This window comes from Xiphias gladius, chromosome 1, assembly GCF_016859285.1.
Source record: "Xiphias gladius isolate SHS-SW01 ecotype Sanya breed wild chromosome 1, ASM1685928v1, whole genome shotgun sequence".
NCBI lineage: Eukaryota > Metazoa > Chordata > Actinopteri > Istiophoriformes > Xiphiidae > Xiphias > Xiphias gladius.
In genome coordinates, this window is record NC_053400.1 from 17,314,905 (window position 1) to 17,341,718 (window position 26,814).

The following is a 26,814-nucleotide window of genomic DNA, read 5'->3' on the forward strand; positions in this document are numbered from 1 at the left end:
ATGTAATGCTGCGCTTGCTCTGAATGGAGGAGACAAACAGCACACTGTACTGTCAAGAGAAGAGGCTGAGGCTGGGAGAAAAAGAGAAGAAATGAGAGGACACGTACAGACAACACACAGGTTAAAACAGGGGAGAGAAAAGAAAAAAGGAAGGGAAGGGAAGACAGAACGATAAAAAAAAGACAGAAGGTTAGAGACAGCCGACACAGTTGAGAGGAAGAGAAGGTGCAGCCTGTATGGGAGGATGTATAGATGTAAGGTTGGAAAGGTGAAATTGCAATGATATACAGCATGTACGTGAATATGAGCATATCGTGAGAGCTTTGGAACTAGATAGAGAAAGCGAGACGTGTAGAAAGCGAAGCATGTGACCAGACCATGACCCTGCACTACAGGGTTTCCCTGGAGGGCTTTGTTAATGTGGCACATCTACAGCACAGCAGAGAAGCTCATTGGGCCAGCTTTTCACCACCTGCTGTGTGTGTCAGTGTGTGTGTGTGTGTGTGTGTGCGCGTTTGCGCGTGCGTGCGTGTGTGTGTGTGCGCGCGCGTGTTTGTGCGTGTTGAGGGGGGAGTTCTGTGTGTGGCTGCAAACGCCACTGACTGTATACATTCAGTATGGCTGTTCACTCCCAAGCAGTGTGTTCTTGTGGTGTGTGTGTGTCCGGCGTTTCATGGCTGTGTGACTGTCACAGGGCTGCTCATCCTGATCACTGTCACTTCATAATAGGGGCCTTGGGCCATCCATCTGGCCCTTTGTGTGAGTGTGTATGTGTGTTATTTGTTGCTTTTATAGTGCTGCAACCCCTTTTTATTCCCCTGTGAAGGAGCTACAAGATCATAGTGTTATTATAGTTTCCTTTTATTAGTAGAGGAAAAACACACTATTAGCATCCTTACTCTTACCTACTTTTTCCACTTGTACTCATGTTATTTGTCTCTGTCTTTCTCCAGCTGCGTCCTCCATCAGCAGTGAGTCCTCTCCAGTGTCCTCCCCAGCCACCAACCACAGCTCTCCAGTCAGCACACCCAAGAGGGGTCCCCTCGGTCCAGGGCCTGTCCTGGTTCCCCCAGCAGGCCACAGCGTGCCCAACACTCCACCTGTAGTCACCATTGCTCCAACAAAGACTAGCAACGGCCTCTGGAGGAACGAGGGGCGCCAGGTAAAACCACATTCAAACATCCCTCACACTGACCTTTTGCCCGTTATCTTCCTTTCTCTTAATTCCCTTTATTCTTTCAGTTGCTCTCTCTGAACTCTCTGATTGTTCCAGTGTATTTTCTCTCTTTGCATTTTACTTTCTGTCTCTTATCAGGTTGTTCAAGCAACATTCAAATGTTTCACTCTTCTGCTTGTCTGCTAGCACAACACAGACAAGCTCTCGAGGGATTAATGAATTTTGTAGCTGGCCTGTAACCAATAATAAGGCATTACGCACTTGACATATGTACATGTGACATAGTTGGTCTATGAATGTATGCTTCCCCAATCCTCCACCACCCCCATCCCAAACAATGACTCCATGCATTAAATAATGCCAGCTGCCACTGGGATGTAAAGGTGACAGCCTCAACGGCAACTAACATCTGTGCACCTCCAGCCCCCCTCCTACTTAGCTGTCTTGCCCTTGGATGAGCCCCCCAAGTCCCCATCATTTAGCCTCCTAACCCCCCCCCCCAAGCCTCACCCTCTTCACTCAAGCAGTCAAGTGCATCCTCCGCTTTGTCACCCCGACACCCACTCTCTGTTACGTAGTGGGGGAAAGAGAGGGAGAGCTGCTTGCTTTGATAAGGAGTGGATTATGGATTACGGCCTTGCTTTAAGCCTTCTTATCTCAGCTCAGTGCTAATGGTCGAGGCCAAGCACACGGTTATGAACAGCACTCAACAACATGCGGAAACTCTGCAAGACACTTTGACAGTTCCCCAGAGACAGAGAGAAGGGGGATAGCGAAGGGTGAGTGAGGAGGTCAGCCAGCCAGCAATGTGTGGTAGCATTCCAGCTATTGTATTTGCTCCCCTTTACAAAATTACCCCTCCGTAGTTCAAGGGTCAGCCATAACTAGGAGGGGCTGGAGAGACAGGGGAGCTCTCCCAATGATGTCACCCTTCTTGCCATTCCTTCAGCATAGCAGGTTTCAAAGAGCAACAGAAGAAATAAAAAGAAAGAATCTCCCGCTGCTACCTTCCACATATATTGTAGCTAGTCCTGCGTGTATGTTTGCGTGCTTTTGCACAGTGGTTGTGTGTTAATAAGAGGTCAAGCTCGAATTGAAAAGGTCATGACACTGGGTTTGTTGTGCCTCCAGCAGCTCAGGGCCACCCAGCCGAAGAATGAGGAGGGTTAAGGATTGTGATGTAGACAAGAAGTTGGGATGGAGGGGGCAGAGGTTGGGGACACAGCAGCAGGGATGCTTCACGGAAGCTGGTGCAGCTTCAATGAGCACATGTAACTCTGTGGTAACAAAGAGCCACAGGGCTGTAAAGGACACACATACATACCCGCCATCAAAATGTCCCTCTTAAACAAAAAGGATACCGTCTGGACCTTTGCTAACGTCGCTAATTGCTGATCAGGAAGAATGCAATCAGGGAAGATGGCCTTTTGCCCTTTACCCTTGTCGTCTTCTCTTACCATTTGTGTCTACTATTATCCTTCAATTTTTATTCCAAAATGTCTATTGGTTAAGATACCTGTGTGCCTCTTCATGACATCATGTGTTTTTCCATGTGACAGGAACGGCACAGTGTTGAAATAAAGTGTTAGGAACAATGATTAAGGGACACAAACAACCAGAAAGGAAGATTTAAAGACGAAAGGAGAGTCTGATAGAGGGAAGAGAAAAACAGTTACATACAGAGGTAGAAGTTCATTCTGTGGATTCCCTGTAAGGCATCCAAGAAAAGCTTGTCTGTTGTTTTGTGTACGTGTGTGTCCTGCTTTCTTTGTGTTAGAAGGATTGATTAGTGTCTCTCTCGCTGAGATACGAGTCTGTCTTTCCGAGGGGGGTGATGTGCAAGGCAGAGAAGGAGGGAGGGCTTGGTGCGTTGGCATTTTGCTTTAATGACTGCAGGAGTCTGCTCCCGCTGCTGCCTGTAATTGCTTTTTAATTGGCAATTTGGATTCATGGCTCCATCTGAGAGGCGTAAACGAGAGCTCTACAATGCGCAGGGTCTCCCACCCTCGCTGGGGGTTACAGGGGCCTGGATCACACAGATGAAGATGGCTGTTAATGGATGTATCTTTGAGTCTGAGTGCTTGTATTTGTGTTCTGTAGTCTGTATGTGGCATGCTGCTAGTGAACTGTGTGTGTTTGAGAATGGAAGGCTGTGTTTTTTTTTGCAGGGTGAAAGGTCAAAATGGGTCGGCTGGTTGGATGTGTAGGTGCCTGAGTGACTAAGGTGCCTCTCTAATGGGAACGAAATGTTCTGTCTTTGTGGCATTTGTGCTTTTTCAAGGTTCTGACCCTGTCACACCCACACCTTTGCATGCTTTTCTACAGGCCTGCATCCACACATGCATGCACAGACATACATGAACGGGGACTAAGCTCAGGCCAAAAAGATGTGCATACAACATGGCAGCTATATGTGCACATTGTCATTTACAAACAGGTTTGTACATTCCTTTTTGGTGATCATCTAGCATGTAAGAGGAACTTGCTGGTTTTCAGTGACAGTATTCATTGTAAAAGCAGGAAACAGAAGCCAGTCAAATGCAAAATTGCAGCATCACCACCATGCTTTGATGCTTTACAAGCATCTTTGTTCCATCCTCTTATCCACTTCTGTGAAATTTATTGGCAAGGAACAGTTGATTCAATTTTCTGGTAATCTGTGTCTGGGAATAGCACGAATTGACAGTTATTGAGTCATAGCCCTGATTATGAAACCATGCCCTTGTCATACACACACACTCTGTGAATGATGCAGGATATTGAACACAGGTTGATATTTGATGCATAACAACTACTGGTAACCAGATGAATACCAGATAGTCAACGTTCAACAGCATTCAGATAAATTATAGCAGAATTTGGGTGATTTTATTTGCTAAGCTGGTTTTCGTGTTTTAATGTCATTATAAGTGGTTAGCGAAGTGTAGTTTGGTCTAACTATAGAATTAATTTCCTTTAAATGGTCATCCTCTGTTGTGGCAGCTTGATGAGTGTTAATGGTTGAGTTGGGGCAAAGACTGAGGCAAAGGTGTTATTTGAGCATAGTATAACAGGGTGCCGCCCGCTCTTTGCACATGACACAACAAACATGCATAAATAAATACATGGACCTGTAGCCTCAGTTATTTTAAGCAATGATGACAGCTTTGCTAAACACTTATCACTTGGTTAGCAGAGCTGTCATGAGTGTGATTATAGCAATTGATTAACTGACAGACAGTATGATAGAAAGCAGCCCCTCCTGTTTTTACAGACATATCACTGGTCAGCAACGCCTCACCAGCAATATGTACCTGCAGTAGTACATCTTTTTTGATGTTCAGGAAGGGAGGGATTGGAGAAATGCACACAGTACATGTGTGCGTGACTTCATCTGCAAGTTCATGTGGGTTAAGAATAGGAATTTAATTAAATGTGTGTATACTTGCCTGCCATAAAATCACAGGGGCTTTTACTAACAGTCAGACTTCCGGACAGCCGCCCATCAGTTTTTGATAGTGCTGGACACCAAGAAAGATAAAGAAGAAAAACACTGGGGAAAAAGAAAGAGAAGGAGCAAAGAGCAAACAGAGAGCATGGCATTTTGTGGTTTGCACGCTACTGTTTGATATTGACTTCTTTTGACATATATGAACCTCTTTTCCAGTTGGCTGCTGATTGGGAGGGAACATCCACCTTCTCCCTGTGCTCATAAAGCTTTGAAAGGATGGGGGATGGAGTCGGGGGGGGTTGGACGGGAGGTTTGAGGGAATAAAGTGCCTTACTGTTTCATCAAGCGCAACAAACAGCAAGGAGCAAACTACTGGAAAGTGGGAGGTCTAAGAAACAAAGGGGGATGTGGGGAGTCTAAACATTAGAGGCATTTAAGATTAGATGTTAGCGCATCAGTGTCAGTCTGGGTCAGAGGCTGCAGAAGAGAGCATGGAGGTAATGGCTCAATAAATAGGATTTGTTTTATCAGAGGCAGTAGTGAGAGAGAGGACAGTGCTGCTGTAAGGTCTCTCTCTAATCCCAGAGGTTAATTTAGTGGGGCAAGACGTGCCCTCTCCTCTCTCGTGTTCTTAATGGCTTCATCTCTATCTTTCCTTTCGTCCTGCTTTCAATCCCATTCTGGTCGTTCACTTGCCAACTTCAACTTCAAGTCTCGTTTTGTCGGAAATATGAAAATCCTGCTCAACTGTATATCCCACTGTAAAATTTGCTTGTTCAATTTAAAAGGGTTGTAAGTTTCCCAGTTCCGCCAATGCATTTGTAGGCAGAGGGAAACCAAAGATTCAGAAAATGCACTCCCACTCCCACAGCAGGAGGCCTTTGTAGCTTTGAAACGGTGCATGTGCCCACTGAGTGTGTGTGTGTGTGTGTGTGTGTGTGTGTGTGTGTGTGTGTGTGTGTGTGTGTGTGTGTGTGTGTGTGTGTGTGTGTGTGTGTGTGTGTGTGTGTGTGTGTGTGTGTGTGTGTGTGTGTGTGTGTGTTTGTTGTGGGATCGGATAAGTGAGACCAGGCTTGCTGCCAAAGGGAGGTGAAAAAGAAGAAGGAAGACAGAGAAAAAGAGGTAGAGGGATGTTGCTTTTTGGACTTTGTTGTCCTCCCTGTAGATGTTAGTGTGCAAGTTATGTGCGCACACACATACACAGTTAGCCAAGATGAAAGGGATCATCTCTCTGGAATACTGCTGTTGTACATTTACCATTACCACATCCTCATCAATCATAAAGAGGACATCTCTTGTCTACAATTAGAGAAAAACAGTGAGGTTGTTTTTTTTTTTTTGTTTTGTTTTTTTTACCACTGTCTGCCTGCTTCCTCAATTTTACAATATATTTACCTCAGAGAAATGTCGATCCATCTATTTTTACATGGGTTGGGATTTGTGTGAGAAAGTGGATAAAGTGCCTGAGGTTGGAAGAGAGAGTGCTGCTGCTCCACAAATAGGCCTTCTCTCTCCCCCGTCTTCCCCCTCACACGATGGGCTCCATGTGCATTGACAACCGTGACCGTCACAGGTCCTCACAAACAATGACCAAGACTCTCTCTCTCTCTCTGCATCTCTCTCCAGGCTGACTCGGGGCCTCGTGGGGCCAGCAGGGAACGTTTGGGTGCAGAGGGGACCCTCCCCCAGGAAAAGGGTGGCCCCTCAGTCCCCGCACACCTCCTGGGAAACCCCTATGCCTTTGGTCTCACCCCCGGTGCTGTAATGCAGGATTCACGTTTCCAGCCCCTCAAGTGAGTCACACACCACTCTGCCTTTTTCTGCTTTCAATTTAAAATGATGTTTCTGCACGCTTTGATGTAAGTGTATGATTAATAATTCATCGGTAAATTAAACTCACTGGAAAAAGCAGCCACAACAAACAGGTGTTTTGTTGATATTGGGGTTGAGAAACAAATAGAATTTATACAGTTTCTTGGTGAAAACTGGTAAATCTGCACTACAGTGAACACAAGCAAATAAAACTCATCATGGGTTTCTTGTCTGTTGTGCCCCTACCCTGGTCTTACCTTCAGTCTGCCCAGACAGTTGCCTAATGCAGTGCCCCCTGGTCCTGTACCAGAAGAGTACCTCCGTGGTTTCCGGCCCTATGCCACGACTGAGGATGCCCTCCGCATGCCCTCTTTGCCCTTGGGCCTGGACCCTGCCACTGCAGCCGCCGCAGCTGCCTACTATCACCCCAGCTACCTTCCTCACCCCTCCTTCACACCATACAGGTAGGCCTCTCAATTAGTTTGTTTTGTTGACTTGGCACCCATGTCCTCTGAGGGCAAATTGTGCGAACCAAAGCATATAACTGAACCAAGTATTTGCACTGCTTAGACTCAGCAGTAAATGCATTAGTGTATAGCTGACGTTGAATTTATGTTCCCAGAGGTAAAATATTTTGTTGATGTTCTTTATTTGTATATTTATTTAACCGGGGGAGAGATTTTATTGAATGTGAGACACAGATGGCAGCACAAATTAAAAACATCAGGTTCCTGGTAAACAAAAAGCAAAGTAACAGAATACAGATAACAGAGACAAAATAACCAAACTCACAGTATCGGCATGGACAGGAAGAAAGTCTGTTAAAACAAAGTTCAGAGAATATCAGTTAAAACAATCAAACACCATCACTGAGCACTGGTGTACCTCCTTGCAAACACATGAGAGCAGAGTTTATCATATCGGATGCAATAAGTCCAGAATGAAAGCTATATATACTGTATCATCTGACAGCCTGCTGCTAAGAAGCCTCTGTTTGAAAATATCCTGGTCAGGTGTATCGAAATGCTTTTAAGAGATTTAAAAAAAAAAAATAGATATACATCGCTGTTTATTGCCACAGTCTCCAGTAATGTCATTTACAATCTTCAGAACTGCTGTAATAATGCTTTGTTGCTCGCTATTATTGCAGTGAAGTTCTTCAAAAAACAAGGAGAAGCACTACACTTGTTTGACAGTATTCCAGAAAGTCTATGGGTCCGTAGTATTTTTTTTTTTGTAGTATGAAACAAACAAAACACAATTTTTGCTGTATCAATAAAAGGGTTGCCTATGTTTTGAAGCTGCCTAAACCAACCCCTTAATAGCAAGGCCCATTTTCCTTGTCTTTGCCCAAGCTTGGTTATACCCATGGATAAAATTTGAACATTCAGAAGAGAACTGCGGCGGGTTTTGCCACCAAACTCTTTACAGTATATCCGGAGCTTGTTAATGCATGCTTTTTGAGAAATAACCATAAAAGAATCACTGAACTCTTTATACATCTGAAATCAGATGTATCCTGTTCACCACTGTCGTTTGTGGATTCTTTCATATGGAAAACAAGGTTTTGTTTTAAGTAATTTGGTGTTTTTTATAGGATTGACAGCGTAGTAATCATACAGAAAACACCAGCAGTAGAGAATTTATGTGCAATATTTGTTAAAAATGTATACTAGGGATGATATATGGAGTCGGTGTGTGTGCGTGTGTGTGTGTGTGTGTGTGTGTGTGTGTGTGTGTTGAGAAGGGCCCTGCTTAATTTGGGCTATCACACAGACTGTGTGCCCCTGGTCTGTCAACCCAGCATGATCAGAAGACTGCACCACCCATCACACACAGTGCTGTAATGGATTTAATGAGGGGATGAGCAGTGGATGTGTCACACACACACACACACACACAAAAACACACAGTTGTGCATCAACACATAGCACAGTCTCTTGCTAGGTGCTGTGTGGTGATTGAGGTGAGCTGACAGACACTGCTGCTTTCTTGAAAGATGGAAGACCCTGTGATGTCGCTTCTTTGGGAGATGGAGGAACACAGGTTAATGAAAGTGAACGCTGCACTGTCACGCGGGGAGACTGACTCCGTCTCTTCCTCTCTTCTGTTTTTTTTTTCTTTTCTTTTCTTATTATTACAATCCTTATCTCCCAGGATGGATGACCCATTCTGCCTCTCTGCTTTGAGGTCACCTTTCTATCCGCTGCCAGCAGGGGGCGCTTTACCCCCCATCCATCCCTCTGCTGTTCACATGCACCTACCAGGGGTCCGCTACCCTGGAGATTTCACACACCCTACGCTGTCAGCGCTGCAGTCTGAGAGGTAAACGGCCCGTTAACTCTCACATACACGAACATGTGTAGATATCCGCCGTGATTATGAATCGTCACTTCTAATTCAACGTCCATCTTCTATCTGCTGCCCCCCCCCCCCCCCTGTCCACTGCGATCTTTAGGCTTCAGCTGGAGGATGAGCTGCGGCAGAGAGAGAGGGAGCGCGAGCGAGAGCGCGAGCGCGAAAAAGAGAGGGAGCGCGAGGCGGAGAGAGAGAAGGAGCGGGAGAGGGAGCGGGAGAGAGAGCGAGAGCGGGAGAAGGAGCTCGAGAGGGAGAGGGAGCGCGAGCGCGAGAGGGAGCGCGAAAGGGAGCGCGAGAAGGAGAGAGAGAGAGAGAAGGAGCTGGAGAGGCAGAAGGAGAGAGCACTGCGGGAGAAGGAGCTGCAGGCATCCAAGGCCATGGAGAGCCACTATCTGGCTGAGCTCCATGCCATAAGGGGGCAGGAGGACCGAACCAAGCCTGAGAGACTCACCCCTAATCGGGCTGGTATGTGTCCGTGCCTCGCCCCTAGCCTCTATAAGCTATTCATACTGCTTGCAAACACTTGTCCCTGTAAACACCTGGTGGCAACTACAGCCGAAACAATTAGTTGGTTAATTTAAGCACATTTTAACCTATTTGCTTAAAAAGTCAATGGTTCCAGTATCTCAAATGTGGAAATTTGCTGGTTTTCTCTCTTATGATAGTAAATACAATATTTTTGGGTTTTGGACTGTTGGTCAGACAAAACAAGCACTTCTTTAGACATCACGTGATGCTAGTTTCCACACTTGTGACGGACATTTTTCACTATTTTCTACCATTTTATACACCAAACGATTAAGGGCAATAATTGCCAAATGAAAATAGCAATTAGTTGCAGCCCTGATACCAAAATTTTTACACTGAACTTTCTCTCTCTTCAGATAAAACCAAAGAGCCCACCCTTCCAGCTCCCAAACCGGTCCCGCCAGGACTACACACTTCAATGGTTCAATCACATCATCCCGTACCTGGTTTAATCTCAGGCCACGGTCTCTACATGGGGCCCGGCGCTGTGGGGGCGGGGCTCCCAGCCTCAATGATAGCTCAGAGGCCCAATGAGGAGGAGAGGTGGTTGGCGCGGCAACGCAAGCTGCGGCAGGAGAAAGAGGATCGTCAGTACCAGGTGTCTGAATTCCGTCAGCAGGTTCTGGAGCAGCACTTGGACTTGGGCAGGCCAGCTGACGCAGCAGATCACAGGACAGACTCACACAGGTGAGACAGCACTCGCAAAGCTAAACTTGTAATCCGTCCAGACAGACAGAAATGTGCAGGTATTTCAAATCTACTTAGATTTTTTTTAACCACATGCCATTGGAAGTATTTATTTCCACATAACGTGTGAATGCATGATTTCAGTGCACACATTAGTTTGGGGGTGTTTGGCTGTGTCTCTGCTAGCCTGATAGGGACAGTTGTGCCTGTGTTTTGAAGCCTCAGAAGCTGGCAGGCTTTAGGAGTTTGTTTTCAGGCACGGCTTGAAAGAATAAACCCTGTCAGGAGCATCAAGTCTACTCTATTTCTGTCTGGTGCTACCTTCCAGGCCTGACATGTGGGAAAACAGGCAGCTATGTTTAGGTGTTGATGTAGGGTCCTGATGACTGCTGTTCCATGAGAAGTGGGTAGGGGTTTCAAACAGGCAGCAAACGGGATGGCTAAGATACACAAAGGCTAATTCTCGGCTAATCCTCTCAACCTTGCACAGCGTAAGCCCCCTACTTACCTTCCTTTGTTACTGTGCCGATGTTTGTGTTGTTGTGTTTGATTCAGAAGTGAGGTTGTGGTTAACGCTGAAGTGGTAGGACAGGAGACACACATACGCACGTATCCACACACACACACACACACGTATTCACACACACGCACGTATTCACACACACACGTATTCACACACACGCACGTATTCACACACACACACGCGCGCACATATTCACACACGCACGCACATATTCACGCACGCACATATTCACACACACACACACGTATTCACACACACACACACGTATCCACACACACACACACACACACGTATCCACACACACACACACACACGTATTCACACACACACGTATCCACACACACACGCACGTATTCACACACACACACGCGCGCACGTATTCACACACGCGCGCACGTATTCACACACACACACACATGCACGTATTCCCACACGCACGCACCTATGCACACACACACACACGCACGCACCTATGCACAGACACACACACACGTCTGCTATCAGTAACCCTACGGTATAATCGCAGAATCACAGCTCACAGGCTGCAGATTGTGGATAACACACACATTTACTCACTCACACACACACAGAGAAATGCAAACACAAACAGGAGGCATAGATAATTTGACTGGTCATGCAGCGTGCACTCCTGCCAGGTTTAATTTGGAAAGATGCTCGAGACAGTATCCATCAGCCATCTGCTTTTCTTTCTTCCTCACTTTTTGCCTTTTCTTTTCCATCACCATTCCTTTTCGAGTCTTCCTTTTCTCCTTTGTTCTCCGTTTACATATATTCCTCTTTTTTTTCTCTTTATATCTTTTATGTGTGATTCCCTTTCAAACAATCCTACATTCTCCTTGCCCTTCCTATGTCAGTCCTTTTCCTCTCTGCCTGCCTGTCTGTCAGGGAAACATTTCTCCTGGCCTCTTCCTTAGTAGACTGCTCTCTGAATTTGCTTTCTGCCTCTGTATGTGTGCATGCATGCCACACCTCAAGGGCCTAACGGATCACAAAAACAGGCCTGTATATCTGGAGGACAGTGTGTGCCTTGGCCACATCCTTACTGCGCTCTGGGCTACTCTGTCTAGGTTTGATAACACTGCTTTGCACAGACGCACAAACCCACATACATACTGACAGGGATGACAGGAAATAGGCAAGGCGTATGAGTTTTGTATCTCTGCAGAGCGTGTGTGATTGGGAAACACTATTTCTCTGTTCTGGAAGAGATATGTGCATTGGACTGTATGTCTAACGGGTATGCACGATCCCTTTTCCATTGTATCTCTACAGATCCATAACAAATCACCATGAACCAGGAAGCCGGGACCTCCACCCTCACTTAGGCGCCCCTCCACCCCTCATCTCCCCCAAACCTCCACAGCCACCGCGCGAACACCACCCTCCACCTCCCACCACCCTGTGGAACCCTGCATCTCTTATAGAAACAGCGTCAGAGTCCCGACGTAACCACGAGCCCTCAGGGATGGGACACTATGAGCTCAGTCGGCTGCCCCCAGGGCCCTCCAAATATGAGGATAGCGCCCGAAGGAGAGATGTTGGAGCAATGGAAAAGTATCCCCCACTGAGAGGTCCTCCAGTCCTGACAGAGCCCAGCACATTTCTCGCTGATCTGGAGAAATCCACCCAGTCCTTCTTCAGCCAGCAGAGGTCATCACTGTCCCTTTCCAGCCAGTATGAACTGGAGGGAGCTGTGAAAAGCAATGCTGGACTAAAGAGCCTGCAGGGACACCCAGGGCACAGTAGACATGGACAAGGGCTAGGAATGATTGCTGGGCCAGGGATGGGACAGGTAGCTACACTGGGGATGGGCCTGGACACAATGCTGATCTATGATGAGTACCTTCAGCAGCACCGAAGGCCTGTCAGCAAGCTGGACCTGGAGGAGAAGAGGAGAAGGGAGGCCAGGGAGAAAGGTACTCACCACAGGCATACTGTTACACCTGACAACCTGCACTCTCACATGCTTGGAAAATCACAGACCATATCTTGTTTTATGTAACAAGTCAATGTTTTTAGAGAATTTAAAAGTGGGGTATCCGTAGTAACCCCTGTGTTTGTTTGCTGCAGGTTACTACTATGAGCTGGATGACTCATACGATGAGAGTGATGAGGAGGAGGTGAGAGCCCATCTCAGGAGAGTAGCAGAGCAACCCCCACTCAAACTGGATGACTCCACAGAGGTAAAACACCTGCCAAGACATATGTTTTCTGTGCTTTCCATGATGGAAGCACAAACAGGGACTCATGATAAAACACTGCCGTAATATGATTTATTTTTTGCCTCTCCGCACAGAAATTGGACTTTCTGGGAGTGTTTGGCCTGACCACAGTGGGACGGCGGGATGAGCTGGTCCAGCAGAAGAGAAGGAAGAGGAGGAGGATGCTCAGGGAGCGCAGCCCCTCACCACCTGCCTTGCAATCGAAACGCACTCCTCCTCCTCCTCCTCAACTCAGCACACGCTTCACCCCTGAGGAGATGGACCGAGCACCAGAGCTGGAGAATAAGAAGCGGTTCCTCACCATGTTCAGACTGTCCCATGTCACTGTGCAGCAGAGAAGAGGTAAGGGAATTTACAGTAATGCACAGGGTAAGCTCAGTCTATGGAGCAGGTCCTCCATCCCACATTTTGAATTTACTCAGTCATGTTTGAAGCTGCTCTCAAAACCCCTGGTAAATATATATGGGTTATTCTGTCTAACAGTTACTCTAAATATGGATCTTAAGTGTTCCTTACCATTAACCGTTTTGTTTAATTATGTTTCAAGAACTACATTAATTAGTGTAAGAATTAACTGTGCGTAACATTGCCTCTTAGCTATTCTTAATTAAATAAACCACGGTTTCCTTATTGTTTGAATAAATATTTGGTTTGCCCGGGAAGCTAACACCATTGACTGTAGTTGTAAAATATCATAATTAAGTGAAGGAAATAGTTTTTAGTAATATTGATAAGTTCTTTTAAATACAAATACTTTGTTTCAAGGAATAGCAAAGCAGAGCAGTGCTTCAGCAATGTAGTTAGAAACCACTACATCACAGAGGGGACTTACTGGCCTTTACATGTCATAGAAACATGCTCATATCATTACTCATATCATTTCTATTCTTTTTGACATTTCATTTCAGCAGAGAAAAGAGGAGACTGATTGCACATTCATTTAGCTTTCAGAAAGCAGTAGTCATCCTCAGTCGGCTCTACAGCTTGCTGATGCTTCACTTCAGCTGAGCTCTGCCTGCATGACATGCACTACATTCTCATTAACATGTTGACTCAAGTCTTGAAAGAAACTATAAAGGGTTCTCACCGTGCAGCATATATTGAACATCGTATGGATGATGTAATATTTTACATTGCCTTAGTTACAAAGGTGGACTTGTATCAAGGTTCTTTTTGTAGAGACTTGCAGTTAAATACACACACACACACACACATACTTATGAATAATTTGGAGTGGCAGCAGTGGGCTTACAGTTATCCAAATCTAATCCTCTTGATTTACTGTTTGCTGCCTACAGATGGCAGCGCACAGCCTCCCACGCTGACAAGCTAAACTCAACCTTACACACACACACACACACACACACACACACACACACACACAAACTAGGGAAAATAAATGCTTATGAAATTGTGAATAAGATACAAAAAGACAGGGCTAATGTTAAAAAGGTTACATGTTGTGTTTTTTCTCTGTCTCCTAGATAATGAGAGAGTGGTGGAGTTGCTTCAGGCCATTAAAGAAAAGAGCGTAACCTTGGATACCATCAGACATGCCCCTCATCCGCTGTGTAAGAGCCCTTCAGCACAAATCTCTGGTGAGACACATACGGACTAGAAAGTACACTCAGGAGAGAGCAGACCTCCGCCAAGGCCAATGTCAAAAAACATACACCAGACTTCAGAGGAAATAATTAAAATTCATAGTAAATGATCCGGATCTGCCCCAAGATTTAATGGGTTCTTCCCTGGCCCATACCCCATCCCTCCAACAAGTTCGGTGCAAATCGGTTCAGTACTTTAAGTGTAATCTGGCTGACAAATAAACAAACAAACCAACAGACAGACACGGGTGATTACATAACCTCCTTGGCGGAGGTAATGAACATAAACATACACACTTTCCCATCCCTGACGTAACGGGTTAGAGAGATGTTTATTCATTTGTATAATGTATTTTGATGGGAGATGCATCTAAAGTACCTACAGTTTCTAATTGCAACGTTCCATCTGTAGAAATGTGGAACTTGACCTCATCATGACTAATGCATGTTCAAATGATTGCAGATTCTGCATCTGCCCAGCCTCCCTCTGAATCAGAGGACCACCACATTGTCAGACCACATAGCCCCTCCTCACATTGCCCACCGTCCCCCAATGGGCATCCAAAACCCCTTGGGGACACATTAAGACCAAAGGAACCCCCCTCTCCAGCTGTCTACCCAGACAAGGCCCGGGGGCCCGGTGAAGGACCGATCTCTAAGAGGAGCTCCAGTCTGCTGAACAGCTTGCGGCCCCCACTCCCCCTTCAGGCTAAAGAGGGCCTTCACAGCGTCAACGGACGCACCAAACCCTGGGACAGCTTCACCCCAGAGGAATTCGCCCAGCAGTTCCATGAGTCTGTGCTGCAGTCCACTCAGAAGGCTCTGCAGAAACACAAAGGTAAGCTGCACAAGCCAAAGTCAAAGAAATGTCTTTGCAAAGGTGACTAATGCCCAGCAGAACGACATAGTGGCTATGCAGACAGCCTTTCAGCAATAATACTGAGGTACAACCTACAGGTCTGCCAGGTTTAGTCCTGCTGTAGTGTTTTGAAGCACAACACTGAGGTCATAAAGAGCAGAATTTGCACTCTGATTTCTTTCTGATTTTTAGAAACAGGCAAAACAAAAGTAGAATTTTTTTTACGGTTGATGATAGTATTAAAATTTACTGCTGAAACTAACAATTATCTATTATTTTTTTGTCCATAAAATATGACCAAATAGAGAAAAAGTGATATATACTTTTGAGAACGTGGTGTATTTATTTCTCCAACAAGTCCTAACAAACTAAACACATTGTTGCTTGACTGACATTTCACTATTTAGGTAGCATATGCAACCATTGGGTAGCATTAAACTTATGAATTATTATGAATGAATGCTACAAGTAAAAATTATTTTCATTATTTATCAATCATTTTATTATCTTTGCAATGAATTGTTTTTGTACATAAAATGTCCAGAAACAGTGGAAAATGACCATGACAAGCCTCCAGATTACTTGTTTTGCCTTACCAACAGTCCAAAACCCAAATATACTGCATTCACAGTTAAATAAAACAGGGACTACAGGGACCTTTTAGTTCATTCTGGTGCATTTACAGCAATGTTTATTAATGTGCACTGTGTCATGAGTATTAAATTAATAAAAATGGTTGAAAAATAACAGTCCTTTCTTCTCTCCCATCTTGTCCTTCAGGTGGAGTCACAGGGATGTCGGAGTCGTCCCACCTCCAGGAGTCCTCTGTTCACTACAACATTCCAGAGCTTCAGAGCAACCCTGGCCGACCACCGCAGCCCCATTCACAGTCACACTTGAATGCACATTCGTTTCCCCATCCGCTCACACACTCGCACCCTCAGCCCAATGGACAGCACTTCTCAGTCCCGCTACACCGGGAGGCCTCGGGGACAAGAGAAGACCTTTCTGGTCCAGAGGACTCTGAGGAAGAAGAGGATGAGGAAGAAGAGGAGGGTCCTAGTACTAAGTGGCAGGGGATTGAATCTATATTTGAAGCTTATCAGGAATATGTTGAAGGTAAGCAACCTCACTGAACATGCAGTGATTATACTGCTGCTGCTAACAAAATCGCAGATCTTCTGTATACAAGTTGCATAACCTTTACCTCCATAAAAGCCGATCACATTTCATTGTATAGTTTCATAAATTAGTGTTTATCTTTATTCCTTAAAAAAAATGTATTTGAGATAATATGTATTAATTCTGATGGTGTACAGTCGCATAGTTTTGTGCTTCAAGCAATCAATTGACCGTATTTTTTATAGCACCTTTCATCCGGTTTAGTTCAATAAGAGCTTTATAGGTGACTGACAAGCTGATAAGACACTACAAATATAAACAGTAAAAATAACTGGAGACTAAAAACAAAAAATTATGAAATTCATAAAACTGATAAAATACAATTAACAATGTCAATACTAAAAAAGGCTGAAGACTTTTAAGTGGTGTAGCATTCTCTTGTCACTAGAGGGTGGTATTCATCCTTCCTAGATACAATTCGGATACATGCAAAGAAATTTTTAATCAGGCTTTGTACCATAAATTCAGTTAAAATTACATCTGTTCAGTCCCACCTTTCTGTCCCACCATGTCACTGGTGTGTTATAAGAGCTTCAAACAGGAAGATGTGTTTCTGTAGTTGCTTGAGGTAGATTAGCCGTGTAACATCTGCTGTTTAGATGGCACGTGGTCTTTTGCTTAGAGGTCAATGTTCGATGCCCTCGTGCTTACATTTTTCTCTAATCCCAACCCTGTCTTGTTTTTGGTTTTTTTTCATCTTCCCTATGTTCTCTGATTTGGTGTTGTACTCTAGAGCAAAGTTTGGAGCGACAAGTGTTGCAGAGCCAGTGTCGCAGACTAGAAGCTCAGAACTACAACCTCAGTCTGACTGCTGAGCAGCTGTCTCATAGCATGGGGGTAAGACACGCACACGCACACACACACACACACAGCTGCAAGTGAGTCTATGACCTCATGAGTTTTGACGGGTACTTTGGTCTCTTTTAAACTAGGGAACAGTCACTAGGTGGCCATACATCATTTCAGCAGTGTCTGCACATTTCCCTTTCATCTCCAAACACACTTCTTTTACTGTCCTTCATAATAAATACACTACGTGCACAGGGTGAACAAAATAGCTTAAAAACTACCTTAGTACCAACTGAAGTAACAGGCAGCTGCACTGGCTTTTCAATAATTTGAATATCGTTTTAAATGAGGGAACTAGCTCAGTTCAAAGATGCCAAATTTTCGGTGCATGAATTGCAAGGTTGCTGATGAAAAACTGAAAAACAGAGGAAGTCTGGAAAATCATGACAACACATGTACTTTTGTAAGTCGGTGCTCTGCATGGTTGTAAAAGAAATTCAGCACGTGGCTTCCTACAGGAGTAAGTGAACCCTGAAATCCAAAAACTTTCCCTGAGATACTTTCATAATCAGAGATGATAATTTTCTGATATAAACTGCTAATTAAATTCAGTAATGGTTTAATGAACATCAGGATAAAGTGCTAGGACAAAGTTATATCCTTAGCCTCCCAAGTCACCAGATCTTAACAGTACCCCACCTTAATGGGACGTATGAAATAGCATGAAATCATTGCCCCCTGTATAATCCCAGAGCTAGAAGAAGTTTTCCCCCTTGAAAAATAATAAGATATCTCAAAGTTTAGGACATGACTGAAAGGAATACAAAGAGTCATGCTCTTCTTTGTTATTCTTACATTGGGGTTTCTCCTTTATGTTTGCCTCTTCATGGTATTTATTATGTCATAACTGAAATCACATCCTCATTGTTTTTTTTGTTTGTATAAAAAGTAATTATATTTCCTCTTCCCTCTGCTACTGTGGTTGTGTAGGAGCTAATGTCCCAGAGACAGAAGCTGGCAGTGGAAAGGGAGAAGTTACAAGCAGAGCTGGAGCACTTCAGGAAGTGTTTGACGCTGCCACAGACACACTGGCCAAGAGGCGGCCATTACAAGGGATATCCTCCCAGGTGACAGCAACACGCCAACCTGATGGCCCCCAGGCCCCAGCCACCTCCCTTTTCAGACTGACACCCAGAGTTTATTTTTCATGGCCTGGTCCACATGGCTCCACAGAGGAGAATATGGCTGGCTAGATAAGATGAATGAATGAATGGAGTGAATGGATAGATGAACGCACGGGAGACAGGACCATTCAGTGAAGGACAAGCAGTCTTTGGATTGCGACCAGCCAGGGACTGCGCCACAAGCCACTAACGTGTGCCAATGTAGCCAACCCCAAGATCAGTGTGAGTATAGGGCAGGAGTACCTGAAGATCAACACAAACACACACACGCTCCTGCTTTTCGCACATTCTTCAGTCCCTGCTGCTCTATTGTTCAGTCCCTGCATCCATCACCGCAACATATACACAGACAATCCTGCCAATGAGGGAGCAGCTACCCTAGGAGGGGTGCCATCAAGAGACTTGAATGCTCCAAATCTCCAAACCAAGGCTTCTGGCTAGTCGGGACAGATTTTATCAGTGGCCACATGAGCTTTTGAACTGGAAATGCACTTAAGAATAAAAGCTGAAGAACTACCTGGTGGTACTGTGTTACAACAAAGAACTGTTAACATTAGGGAAGAACTTAGAAAATGCACATTTTTTTGGAAAGAATTAAGGAAATGTTTTATTTCGAAATAGAAAATTTGAGAATAAGAATTTTAAAAGGTGCTTCAGCCTTGTATTGTATATAATATGAAGACTTAAAAGAATTTTGTATGTTTTTATTACTTTAATCATTGTTCTTTTAAAAGAAAAAGCCTGCCATTTTTTATATGTTTATGCTTTTTGGGTTGGAAAAGAAAGCCTTGCTTTTAGTGTTTGTACTGCTGCTGGCCAGAACAGCTCATTTTGAGACATTTAACAGTGAGAGAAAACGGGATACACTCCTCCTCTTACTCTCTCCTGGCACTGCGCAGCTGAGACCCAGCCTCAGCCACCTCATCTGGCCTCTGGGCTCAGCAAAGCTTACTCAGAGGTCCTGAGACATGGCTCCTGCCCTCTCATACCCTTCCTTCACAGCAACATTTGTCTGTCTGTTTTAATGCCCATTTCAACAGCTCCTCCAGTCAGCTTCACTGCTGCCGGCATGACCAGTTAGCTTGTGATATTCTCATACAGAAACCAGTTGAGATCCAGTGACGACATAATTTTTTTTTTGTTTTCCTCTTACGTGGGGTCACTTGACTAGTATTTTGTAAAGACATGAAGAGTCTCTTGAGCAGCCAGCTGATGAAGCTGGTTCTTGATGCTTTATCCTACCATTGGACCTTCACCTCACTTTGTATGACATTATATAGCATTGGACTCAAACAGTATGATGGGTTGCATAATGTTCCACCTTACAAGATCATGCCCTAGACAGCAGTCGAGAGGACACAGTGCCAAACTGAAAAAACAAATAGTAGAATTTTGGGTTCTTAGTTTTAAATCGAGTTGCAGTTAGGGAGCCAAACATTCAAACCAGAACGGCCATCTTCCACTGAATACCTTTGACCCCACTCATCTCCTTCCTGCATTTCCCCATTTTTAGGATCCTCGCTCTCCAAAGTTGCCAACATGTTATACGTAAACTAGAAATCTCTCTCACACACACTCACTCTCTCACACATACACACACACACACAAATAATTCAAACTGGGCATTTCCTAGTACCTATAAAATCAGAAAGGTTTGCTCTACCTGGCCTCATACCTGTACCTAAAAATGTGCAGAAAGTTAATTTATTAAAAAAAGACTGAAGCACAACTACCCCATGCATACAGTATGATTTACAAGTGCCTCAAGAATTTGGGAGCATGTGCATCTACACATAACATCAGTGATGAGGGACTTTACATTTACATTGAAGTGTCTAATGTATGTCTCACCCCTTTCAAATGTGTGCAAGTCAAGAATGGGCACATAATTCCTTTATCTAAAATCATCCTCAAGAAACTATTTAATCATTAGATATTTTTATAAATGAGGCCTGACCAAGTTCAGAGGATCAGAGAGATATGGTGTAGTCTGTCATTTTTACAGAGCAGAAAAGAGCCAAGAGTACAGCCTATCAGATAATGAGGGAGCATGCATGCTGAGGGAAGCTGCCAATGAGTTGGGGAGGAGGGTGTAGTACAGTAAGCTCCCCTTACCCAGCATCCCTTTTATCTCCAACCCACGCACGCCCATGCAATAGCCCCATTACTCAGTGGAGGATGTCTAGATGCTGTGAAATCCTGTTTTTAAAATGTACTTGTTTGAATTCATTGTAATGTAATATATTCTTTGTTGAATGTAGTAATTAGGTATTTATGAATATATGGCTGTGATTTCAGACAAAAAAGAAAATAAAATATTTCAAAAATGTTAAATACCAACCTTTGTCTGTTTGTGGGTACTGGTACAATAGATGGATAATTTCACTGGAGGGTAGAAAACTAAAATCATACATGTACTGTATGAATTAAAAAAAAAAAAAAAATTTCCTGGACCTTTCCTGGCAATGATTCTATATAAATCTATTGACTTAGCACTTAAACATCATAACCCAAACCAATACTTTGTCACTGATTTTAAATTAAAATGCAGCAAGCCTTGGTTAGAACTGTATTTATGTGGATTCCCATCCACTTCAAAAGACATGCATTTAAGGCTTTAGCAATAGTTCTTCTGTTGCCCTCCACTTACGCACTGACCTCAGAACTAGAGTTGGTCCTGGGATGTTGCACTATGGCTCCTCGCTGTTCCTAAATATTTAGGACGGGGCAAATTTCCCCACAAGGACTTAAACTAACGTGCAGGAAAATAATTAAAGGGAAAAAAAACAACAGGTTGGGTTATTTATTACTAACTTTGTAACACTTTATTTTATGTTTAGCATGTCGCTGTGAGTTTAAATTGCCCTGTATGCTAAACTTTAAAAATTTAGAAATATTACTCAAGCATAATGACGACAAATAGACAATGATTCAAAATCAAAAACTGTAGGGAAAAATGGGGGGGTATACTTATATACCCTAGACATACAGACCAATACATTTATTGTCACATATTGAAACATACAAAATGCATGATGGCTTTCTTGAACAACTGAATGAGCATCCAAAATTAAATTAAATACGCACATATTGCAAAATAGCAGACACATATAAAGCTTATATGCTTGTAAATATGCACGGATTTACACGCCTCCCCCAAGAGAAGTATAATCGCTTAAAAAGGCTGAGTAAAACTCCTCTGCTTTCTTCAGTTTCAGAAAAAAGTCTTTTTGGTAATGAAGAACTTGTTCAGTAAGTACACACCTCAGTCCAAGGCCCTGCCTTCCCAAATCTTGGGACAAGATCCAAACCTGTTCTGTAGGCCTTGATCTAGTGGATCAATAGTCCATAAACTGCCCTTTACTGGAACCAGGCTGCAGATTGGAACGTAGTTTGTACATGCAGTTAAGAGAGTCGAGAAGAAACACTCGAATGGTGTTGATCTCCATCAGAGTCAAGTTGTCCAGCTATAGAGGGAAGGAAGCAGAGTGAGGCAGGAGACACAATTAAATATTACACTCATTCTCTAATGACTGCAGTGAATGCTTGTGCTCATATCTACTGGACCTTAATATTACAGTGAAACAGGAAAAAAGTAAGGCTACAAAATGAGAGGATAAAAGGATAATCCCAAATATTGGGCAAGACACGGGGACCATGACTGTTAATCCTGATGATTAAGAAGCAATCAAGGCCCTCAGAGGCTCAATTTAACCTAACCCATTCCCAGGGCCCAGCTTAACTTCTTTACGTGTTTGTTTTTTCAACCTACAGTCCAAATATTCACTTCACTTATTCAGTTTACAATATTCAGTTTACTATCACAGCGGAGTAAGAAAACCAGCAAATATCCACATTTGAGAATCTAGAACTACTGAATTCTCGTCATGTTTGCTTGATCAATCAATTATATAGGTTGCTGAAAAATTTTCTGTTGATCAACTAATCAATTATCTTCTATCTTAGACTATCTTTTGGGCTCTACAATATCCTATTAACTAATAATGTTAATAGGATATTGTAGTTTTTTTAAGTGAACGGTAGAGTGCATGATTCTCAGATATGAGTTTTACCTTGGCATGAGCCTCCTGCGAGGTGATGAATCTGTCGGCGGACAGGCGGAGCTTGGCAATACGCGTGTCCCAGATGTCTTTGACCAGTGTGCGGATCTCATCTGCTTTAGGAATATTGTCGGATGCGCTACAAAAAAAACACAAAAACCATCGCGTAAGGTAGAGTGCCACATACACAGATGATAAGGGAGAATTTTCAGGGTTTCAACGGTTTAATTACTTTCCACACCATGAGCATAATAAATCAGTAAGGATTAATTAAGTTTATGAGACTCACTGGTTCAGTAGCAGTTTGGTCAGCTCCATGTAGTAAGGGCTGGGAATAGGTGTAAAGGTATTCTCTTTCCTCTCAAGCTCTCGCATCTCCTCCAGTTTCTCTGCACATGGGAGCATAGAATAAACCGCCAGCAGGTCCAAAACAGTAATTTAATGAACCGAATTGCCAGATGGAGGAAATCTGAATATATGTCAATAAAAAAAATGTAGTGCTTAAGATTTTCAGGCTCTCTCTCTCTGCATTGCTGGCTTTTGACTTGTCAAGGAAAGGTTAAATAGGAAAGGCAATCTGAAAGCTTTAAAGGATAAGTTGGGAAATATTCTATATTTTTCTTGCTGTCAACAAATCTCATGAAATAATCAAATCACCCACAGACGCACCCTACTAACAAGTATTTTCTGTGCAGCCAAAGCCTGATATAACTTATTCCTCTGCGCAGAGAGTTCTATTGTTCTCCAAAAACTACTAAAAACCAACTGTTGGACTACTTCCTGGTCGGTTTTTGTGTTCTCACAGGATTTATTTATAGTAAGAAATACATAATAATAACAACAATAACACCACCTCTATCCTTTAAGCTTATAGAGCTACCAGCTTCGCATTCAGGAATCCAACAACTCAAAAACATCTGAAGGGTGGTGGTGAGTAATACACTGTTTAGGTGAAATAATATAAATAGGATTATTGTTATTGATCTGTATATCCACTAAAGGGACTAAAGGGAAATAAACGTATTGACTTGCCTACGTCTGATTCTGAATGAATATAGTAATCTCTAATCCAATTATAACCACAAATCATAACGTCAAATGCAAACATGGAAAAATAGTCCCCGTCGATACCATTTTTAATGCATTTACGGCTTTACTTTTGGACAGCTGATTCTGTGTCTATGGATTTAAAAGTTGTGGAGAGAGACTCTTGTTGAGTGGTAAAGAATAACTCAAACAAACGCAAATGGAAGCTGATACACAACATACATACATGATCCTGTCAGGCTCAGCATAAAACAAAACAATAAATGAATAAAGTTTTAAGAAGTTTTAAATGTTTGAAGAGAAAATCGAGTGTTGAACGGGGTTACTGATTCTGAATTGTAATTAGCTGGTATCCTCTAGCCTTGAAGGTATTCAACTCTGTGAGCCAATGGAGTTTTTGACTCTTACCGACATCCATCCACTCCGGGGGAACGATTCTACATTTCTGTCTCTGTTTCAAGTTAAGAGCCAGCCACACGGGAACGTCGACTGGCAGTGCGGGGTTGAAGGGACCCAGGTCGCCCTGAGGACAAAAAAACAAAAACAAAAACAAACAACACAGATTTTGGCGTTAGCGTTGAACCACAGCGTTACTTGCAGATGGCATGTGGTGATACGGCTTAATGTACTAAGGTTACAACCAACTCTACTACAGTGTGCACTAACGTAGAAATGGAAAAAACCCTTAACTCCCATTTTATGACAATCCGTCGGTCAGGCGGTAAAAGGTTTAGCGTATGCTAAGGTCTAATGCCAACGTCTTGACAAACACAACCGATTTACTCACCTCGATTAAGTAGATCTTGTCTAGACTAAAATTTGGTATTATCGTCACCGTCTCTTTCTCGGCGAGGAACTCGACCTCCGAGGGATCCATATCTTACTGTTATTCCGTCCCCTGGAACTTCACCCCGGCGTTCACGCTGCAAAAAAAAAAAAAAAAAAATGTTCCCGCGCTGCGAGCCACGACCCTACGCGGAGGACAAGGAGCAGACAACCTCGCGCTCGGCCGGAAGGCGATATCGCACGTTAAGCACCGTGTGCCGCGCTGGGCGCTCCTACAGCTTATTTCAGTGTCTCGGCGTAGTCCCGCGCCACTGGCGTACCATGATCTGTAGGGAAGTTGTAGTTTGAAGGCTGTTTAGTGGCGCGTAAGGGACCGTTTGGACCATGACGACACCGTCGACTCCTTGAGCGTTTGCGTCGTCTGGTCCGGGGGAAAAAAAAAAAAAGAAAAAAAAAAATAGAAGTGGGTCATGTGACAGTGACAGCAGTTGCATGTAAGCGCCGCTAGGTGGCAATAGTCACCAAGCGACGAAGAGGAGGGCGCTGCTGGCAGTGTAAAGCGATGTCTACGGGAGGGTTTTATCCGGCATCTCTGCATTTGTGACATCGGTTTTAATATTGTGTGCAGTATATGTTATTCGCTCAAGAATATTTTTGACGTAGCTTTACACAGTTAGTTTAGCAGAGGGCATGTATTAAACTGTGGTGGAAGAAGCATTCATCCTTCACCGAAGTTGCCCATATCACACTTTACTCCACAAAAACATAAAGGTCAAAATGTAAATTTCGTAAAAGTACATAAGTATTATATGCAAAATGAATTTATAGTAGGAAAAAGTAAAAGTACTCCGTATGCAGAATGGCCCCTTTTAGAAGATGATGCAGTAATGTGAGCAGCATTCATGTTGTAGCTGGTCAATGTGGGGGCAACTTTAACTACTTTAGCTTTATATACTGTTGAGCAGTTTTAATTTGTAACATTGCATTTGATAAACTGATCATATATTTTTGTGTACGATCATTAAAGATAACATAATGAGTAACTGTGGCTGTCAAGAGCAAAAAGTACAATATTTCCCTCTGAAGTGTATTGAAATAGACTTATAAAGTAGCAAAAAAAATGTACATGGTGTATCAATGTACATATTGATACACCATACAATATAATTTGGTTAAAAAATTATATAATTAGTTGCTAACAGTCTATTTGTCATTAACTTCATTGATTAATGATAGATGAGTTTTATTTTTTACCACTATGTACAGTGTAGTACATAGTATGTGAGAATACAATTGAGGTTGTGGATTAAATTACATAATCTTACAGATGTGTAGGATACAGTCACAAAGTTTTTTAGTTGTAGATCAAGAATATCCATCCAAATGTTAGATATTTACGGCTAAAACAATTGGTAGATTCATCGATTAGTCAACGGACATGAAATTATTCAGAAGCTAATCAATTTTATAGCTTAATCGTTTGAAAGTTAACACTTGATAGTTTTAGCTCCACAAATGTAAGCATTTGCCACTTTTCTCTTTTTTATTTGTAAATTCAGCATCTTTGGGTTTTTACTCTTGGTTGGACAAAACATTTAATCACCCCGGGCTCTGGGAAATTGTAATTGGCATTTTTCACTATTCTGTGATCTTTTATATAGCAAACAATTAATTGAGAAAATAGTCTGTAGACCAATCAATAATGAAAACAATGATTTGTAATAGCCTTTGTTAGATAGAAACAGCTGATACTCTTATGAAGGCTATTGAATAATTACATATCTGTAAGTGGCTAATAGCAGTAAGTATAGGCGGTGGCTGAAAAATGCTCTGTGCCAGTTGGATGATAGAACAACTGGCTACAGGCTACAAAACTGGCTACAAAAAAGTCTGTTGTCAGCATATGCAGAAAGCCTAATGTACATGATAATAAGATCATAGCTGTGAAGGATTTTCACCTAAGAAAAAAAAAAAAAAGGGGGCCAAGTCAGAAAGAAACATGCAAAACTTTTCAAAGTCTGCAAAGTCTATGACAGATTAGAGGGGGTGTTACATATGATGGATTGATGACACACAAGGAATTTCCAGAAAGCCAGCTAAGAGAAAACAAAAGTTTAAGGGAGAGAAAGCTCAGCATGCTTCCTGGTCATTTTAACATGTATTGTGAATCATCACTTCCTGGTAAGGACATGGCAGGGAGCTCCATCTACAACAATTTTAGGCTACGAGGTGTCTAAATCTGATTGGTTAGTAGGAGTTTTTATTTAGAGGAGATGAAGTTTAACGTATGTGCAATTACTAGGATTTGGCTGCAGTAGCGATGGAGTTTCCCACTGGGTTAATCAAATACTCTATCATAATTCTTTTTCTGGATTTCTACTTCACCATGTTAGTTACATATTTATTTTTATTATAAATTCCTTCATGCAAATTGACATATAAAATTATCTTGCATATTATTCTCCAATCTGCCTGTTGAAAGCGTGTAGCAGTGCCATATGAACTCAATACATGTGCTACTGATACAAATGCGAAGCCATTAGT

General features: G+C 43.1%; 2 protein-coding genes across 3 annotated transcripts in view; one reads left to right on the forward strand and one right to left on the reverse strand.

Annotated features, from left to right (window-relative positions):
- The window catches only part of gse1 (Gse1 coiled-coil protein), a 173,678-nt gene extending 152,973 nt beyond the window's left edge, over positions 1–20,705 (forward strand). For both annotated transcript variants that reach the window (XM_040123897.1, XM_040123907.1), the window contains exons 4-17: positions 954–1,162; positions 6,234–6,400; positions 6,683–6,883; positions 8,577–8,744; positions 8,878–9,242; positions 9,662–9,992; positions 11,809–12,452; positions 12,607–12,719; positions 12,833–13,100; positions 14,243–14,356; positions 14,826–15,200; positions 16,002–16,340; positions 17,137–17,240; positions 18,183–20,705. In XM_040123897.1, the coding sequence (XP_039979831.1) occupies positions 954–1,162; positions 6,234–6,400; positions 6,683–6,883; positions 8,577–8,744; positions 8,878–9,242; positions 9,662–9,992; positions 11,809–12,452; positions 12,607–12,719; positions 12,833–13,100; positions 14,243–14,356; positions 14,826–15,200; positions 16,002–16,340; positions 17,137–17,240; positions 18,183–18,323 (3,539 nt within the window). In that variant the 3' untranslated portion in view covers positions 18,324–20,705. The remainder of the gene's footprint in view (positions 1–953; positions 1,163–6,233; positions 6,401–6,682; positions 6,884–8,576; positions 8,745–8,877; positions 9,243–9,661; positions 9,993–11,808; positions 12,453–12,606; positions 12,720–12,832; positions 13,101–14,242; positions 14,357–14,825; positions 15,201–16,001; positions 16,341–17,136; positions 17,241–18,182) is intronic.
- A 657-nt stretch (positions 20,706–21,362) lies between these two features.
- On the reverse strand, positions 21,363–24,684 carry gins2 (GINS complex subunit 2). The gene is made up of 5 exons (XM_040131516.1): positions 24,272–24,684; positions 23,893–24,007; positions 22,727–22,826; positions 22,450–22,576; positions 21,363–21,843 (listed from the first exon to the last, which is right to left on the reverse strand). Exons 1-5 carry the CDS (start codon positions 24,359–24,361, stop codon positions 21,715–21,717), a joined length of 561 nt encoding a protein of 186 aa, XP_039987450.1. The 5' UTR covers positions 24,362–24,684; the 3' UTR covers positions 21,363–21,714.
- Between the last annotated feature and the right edge of the window lie 2,130 nt (positions 24,685–26,814).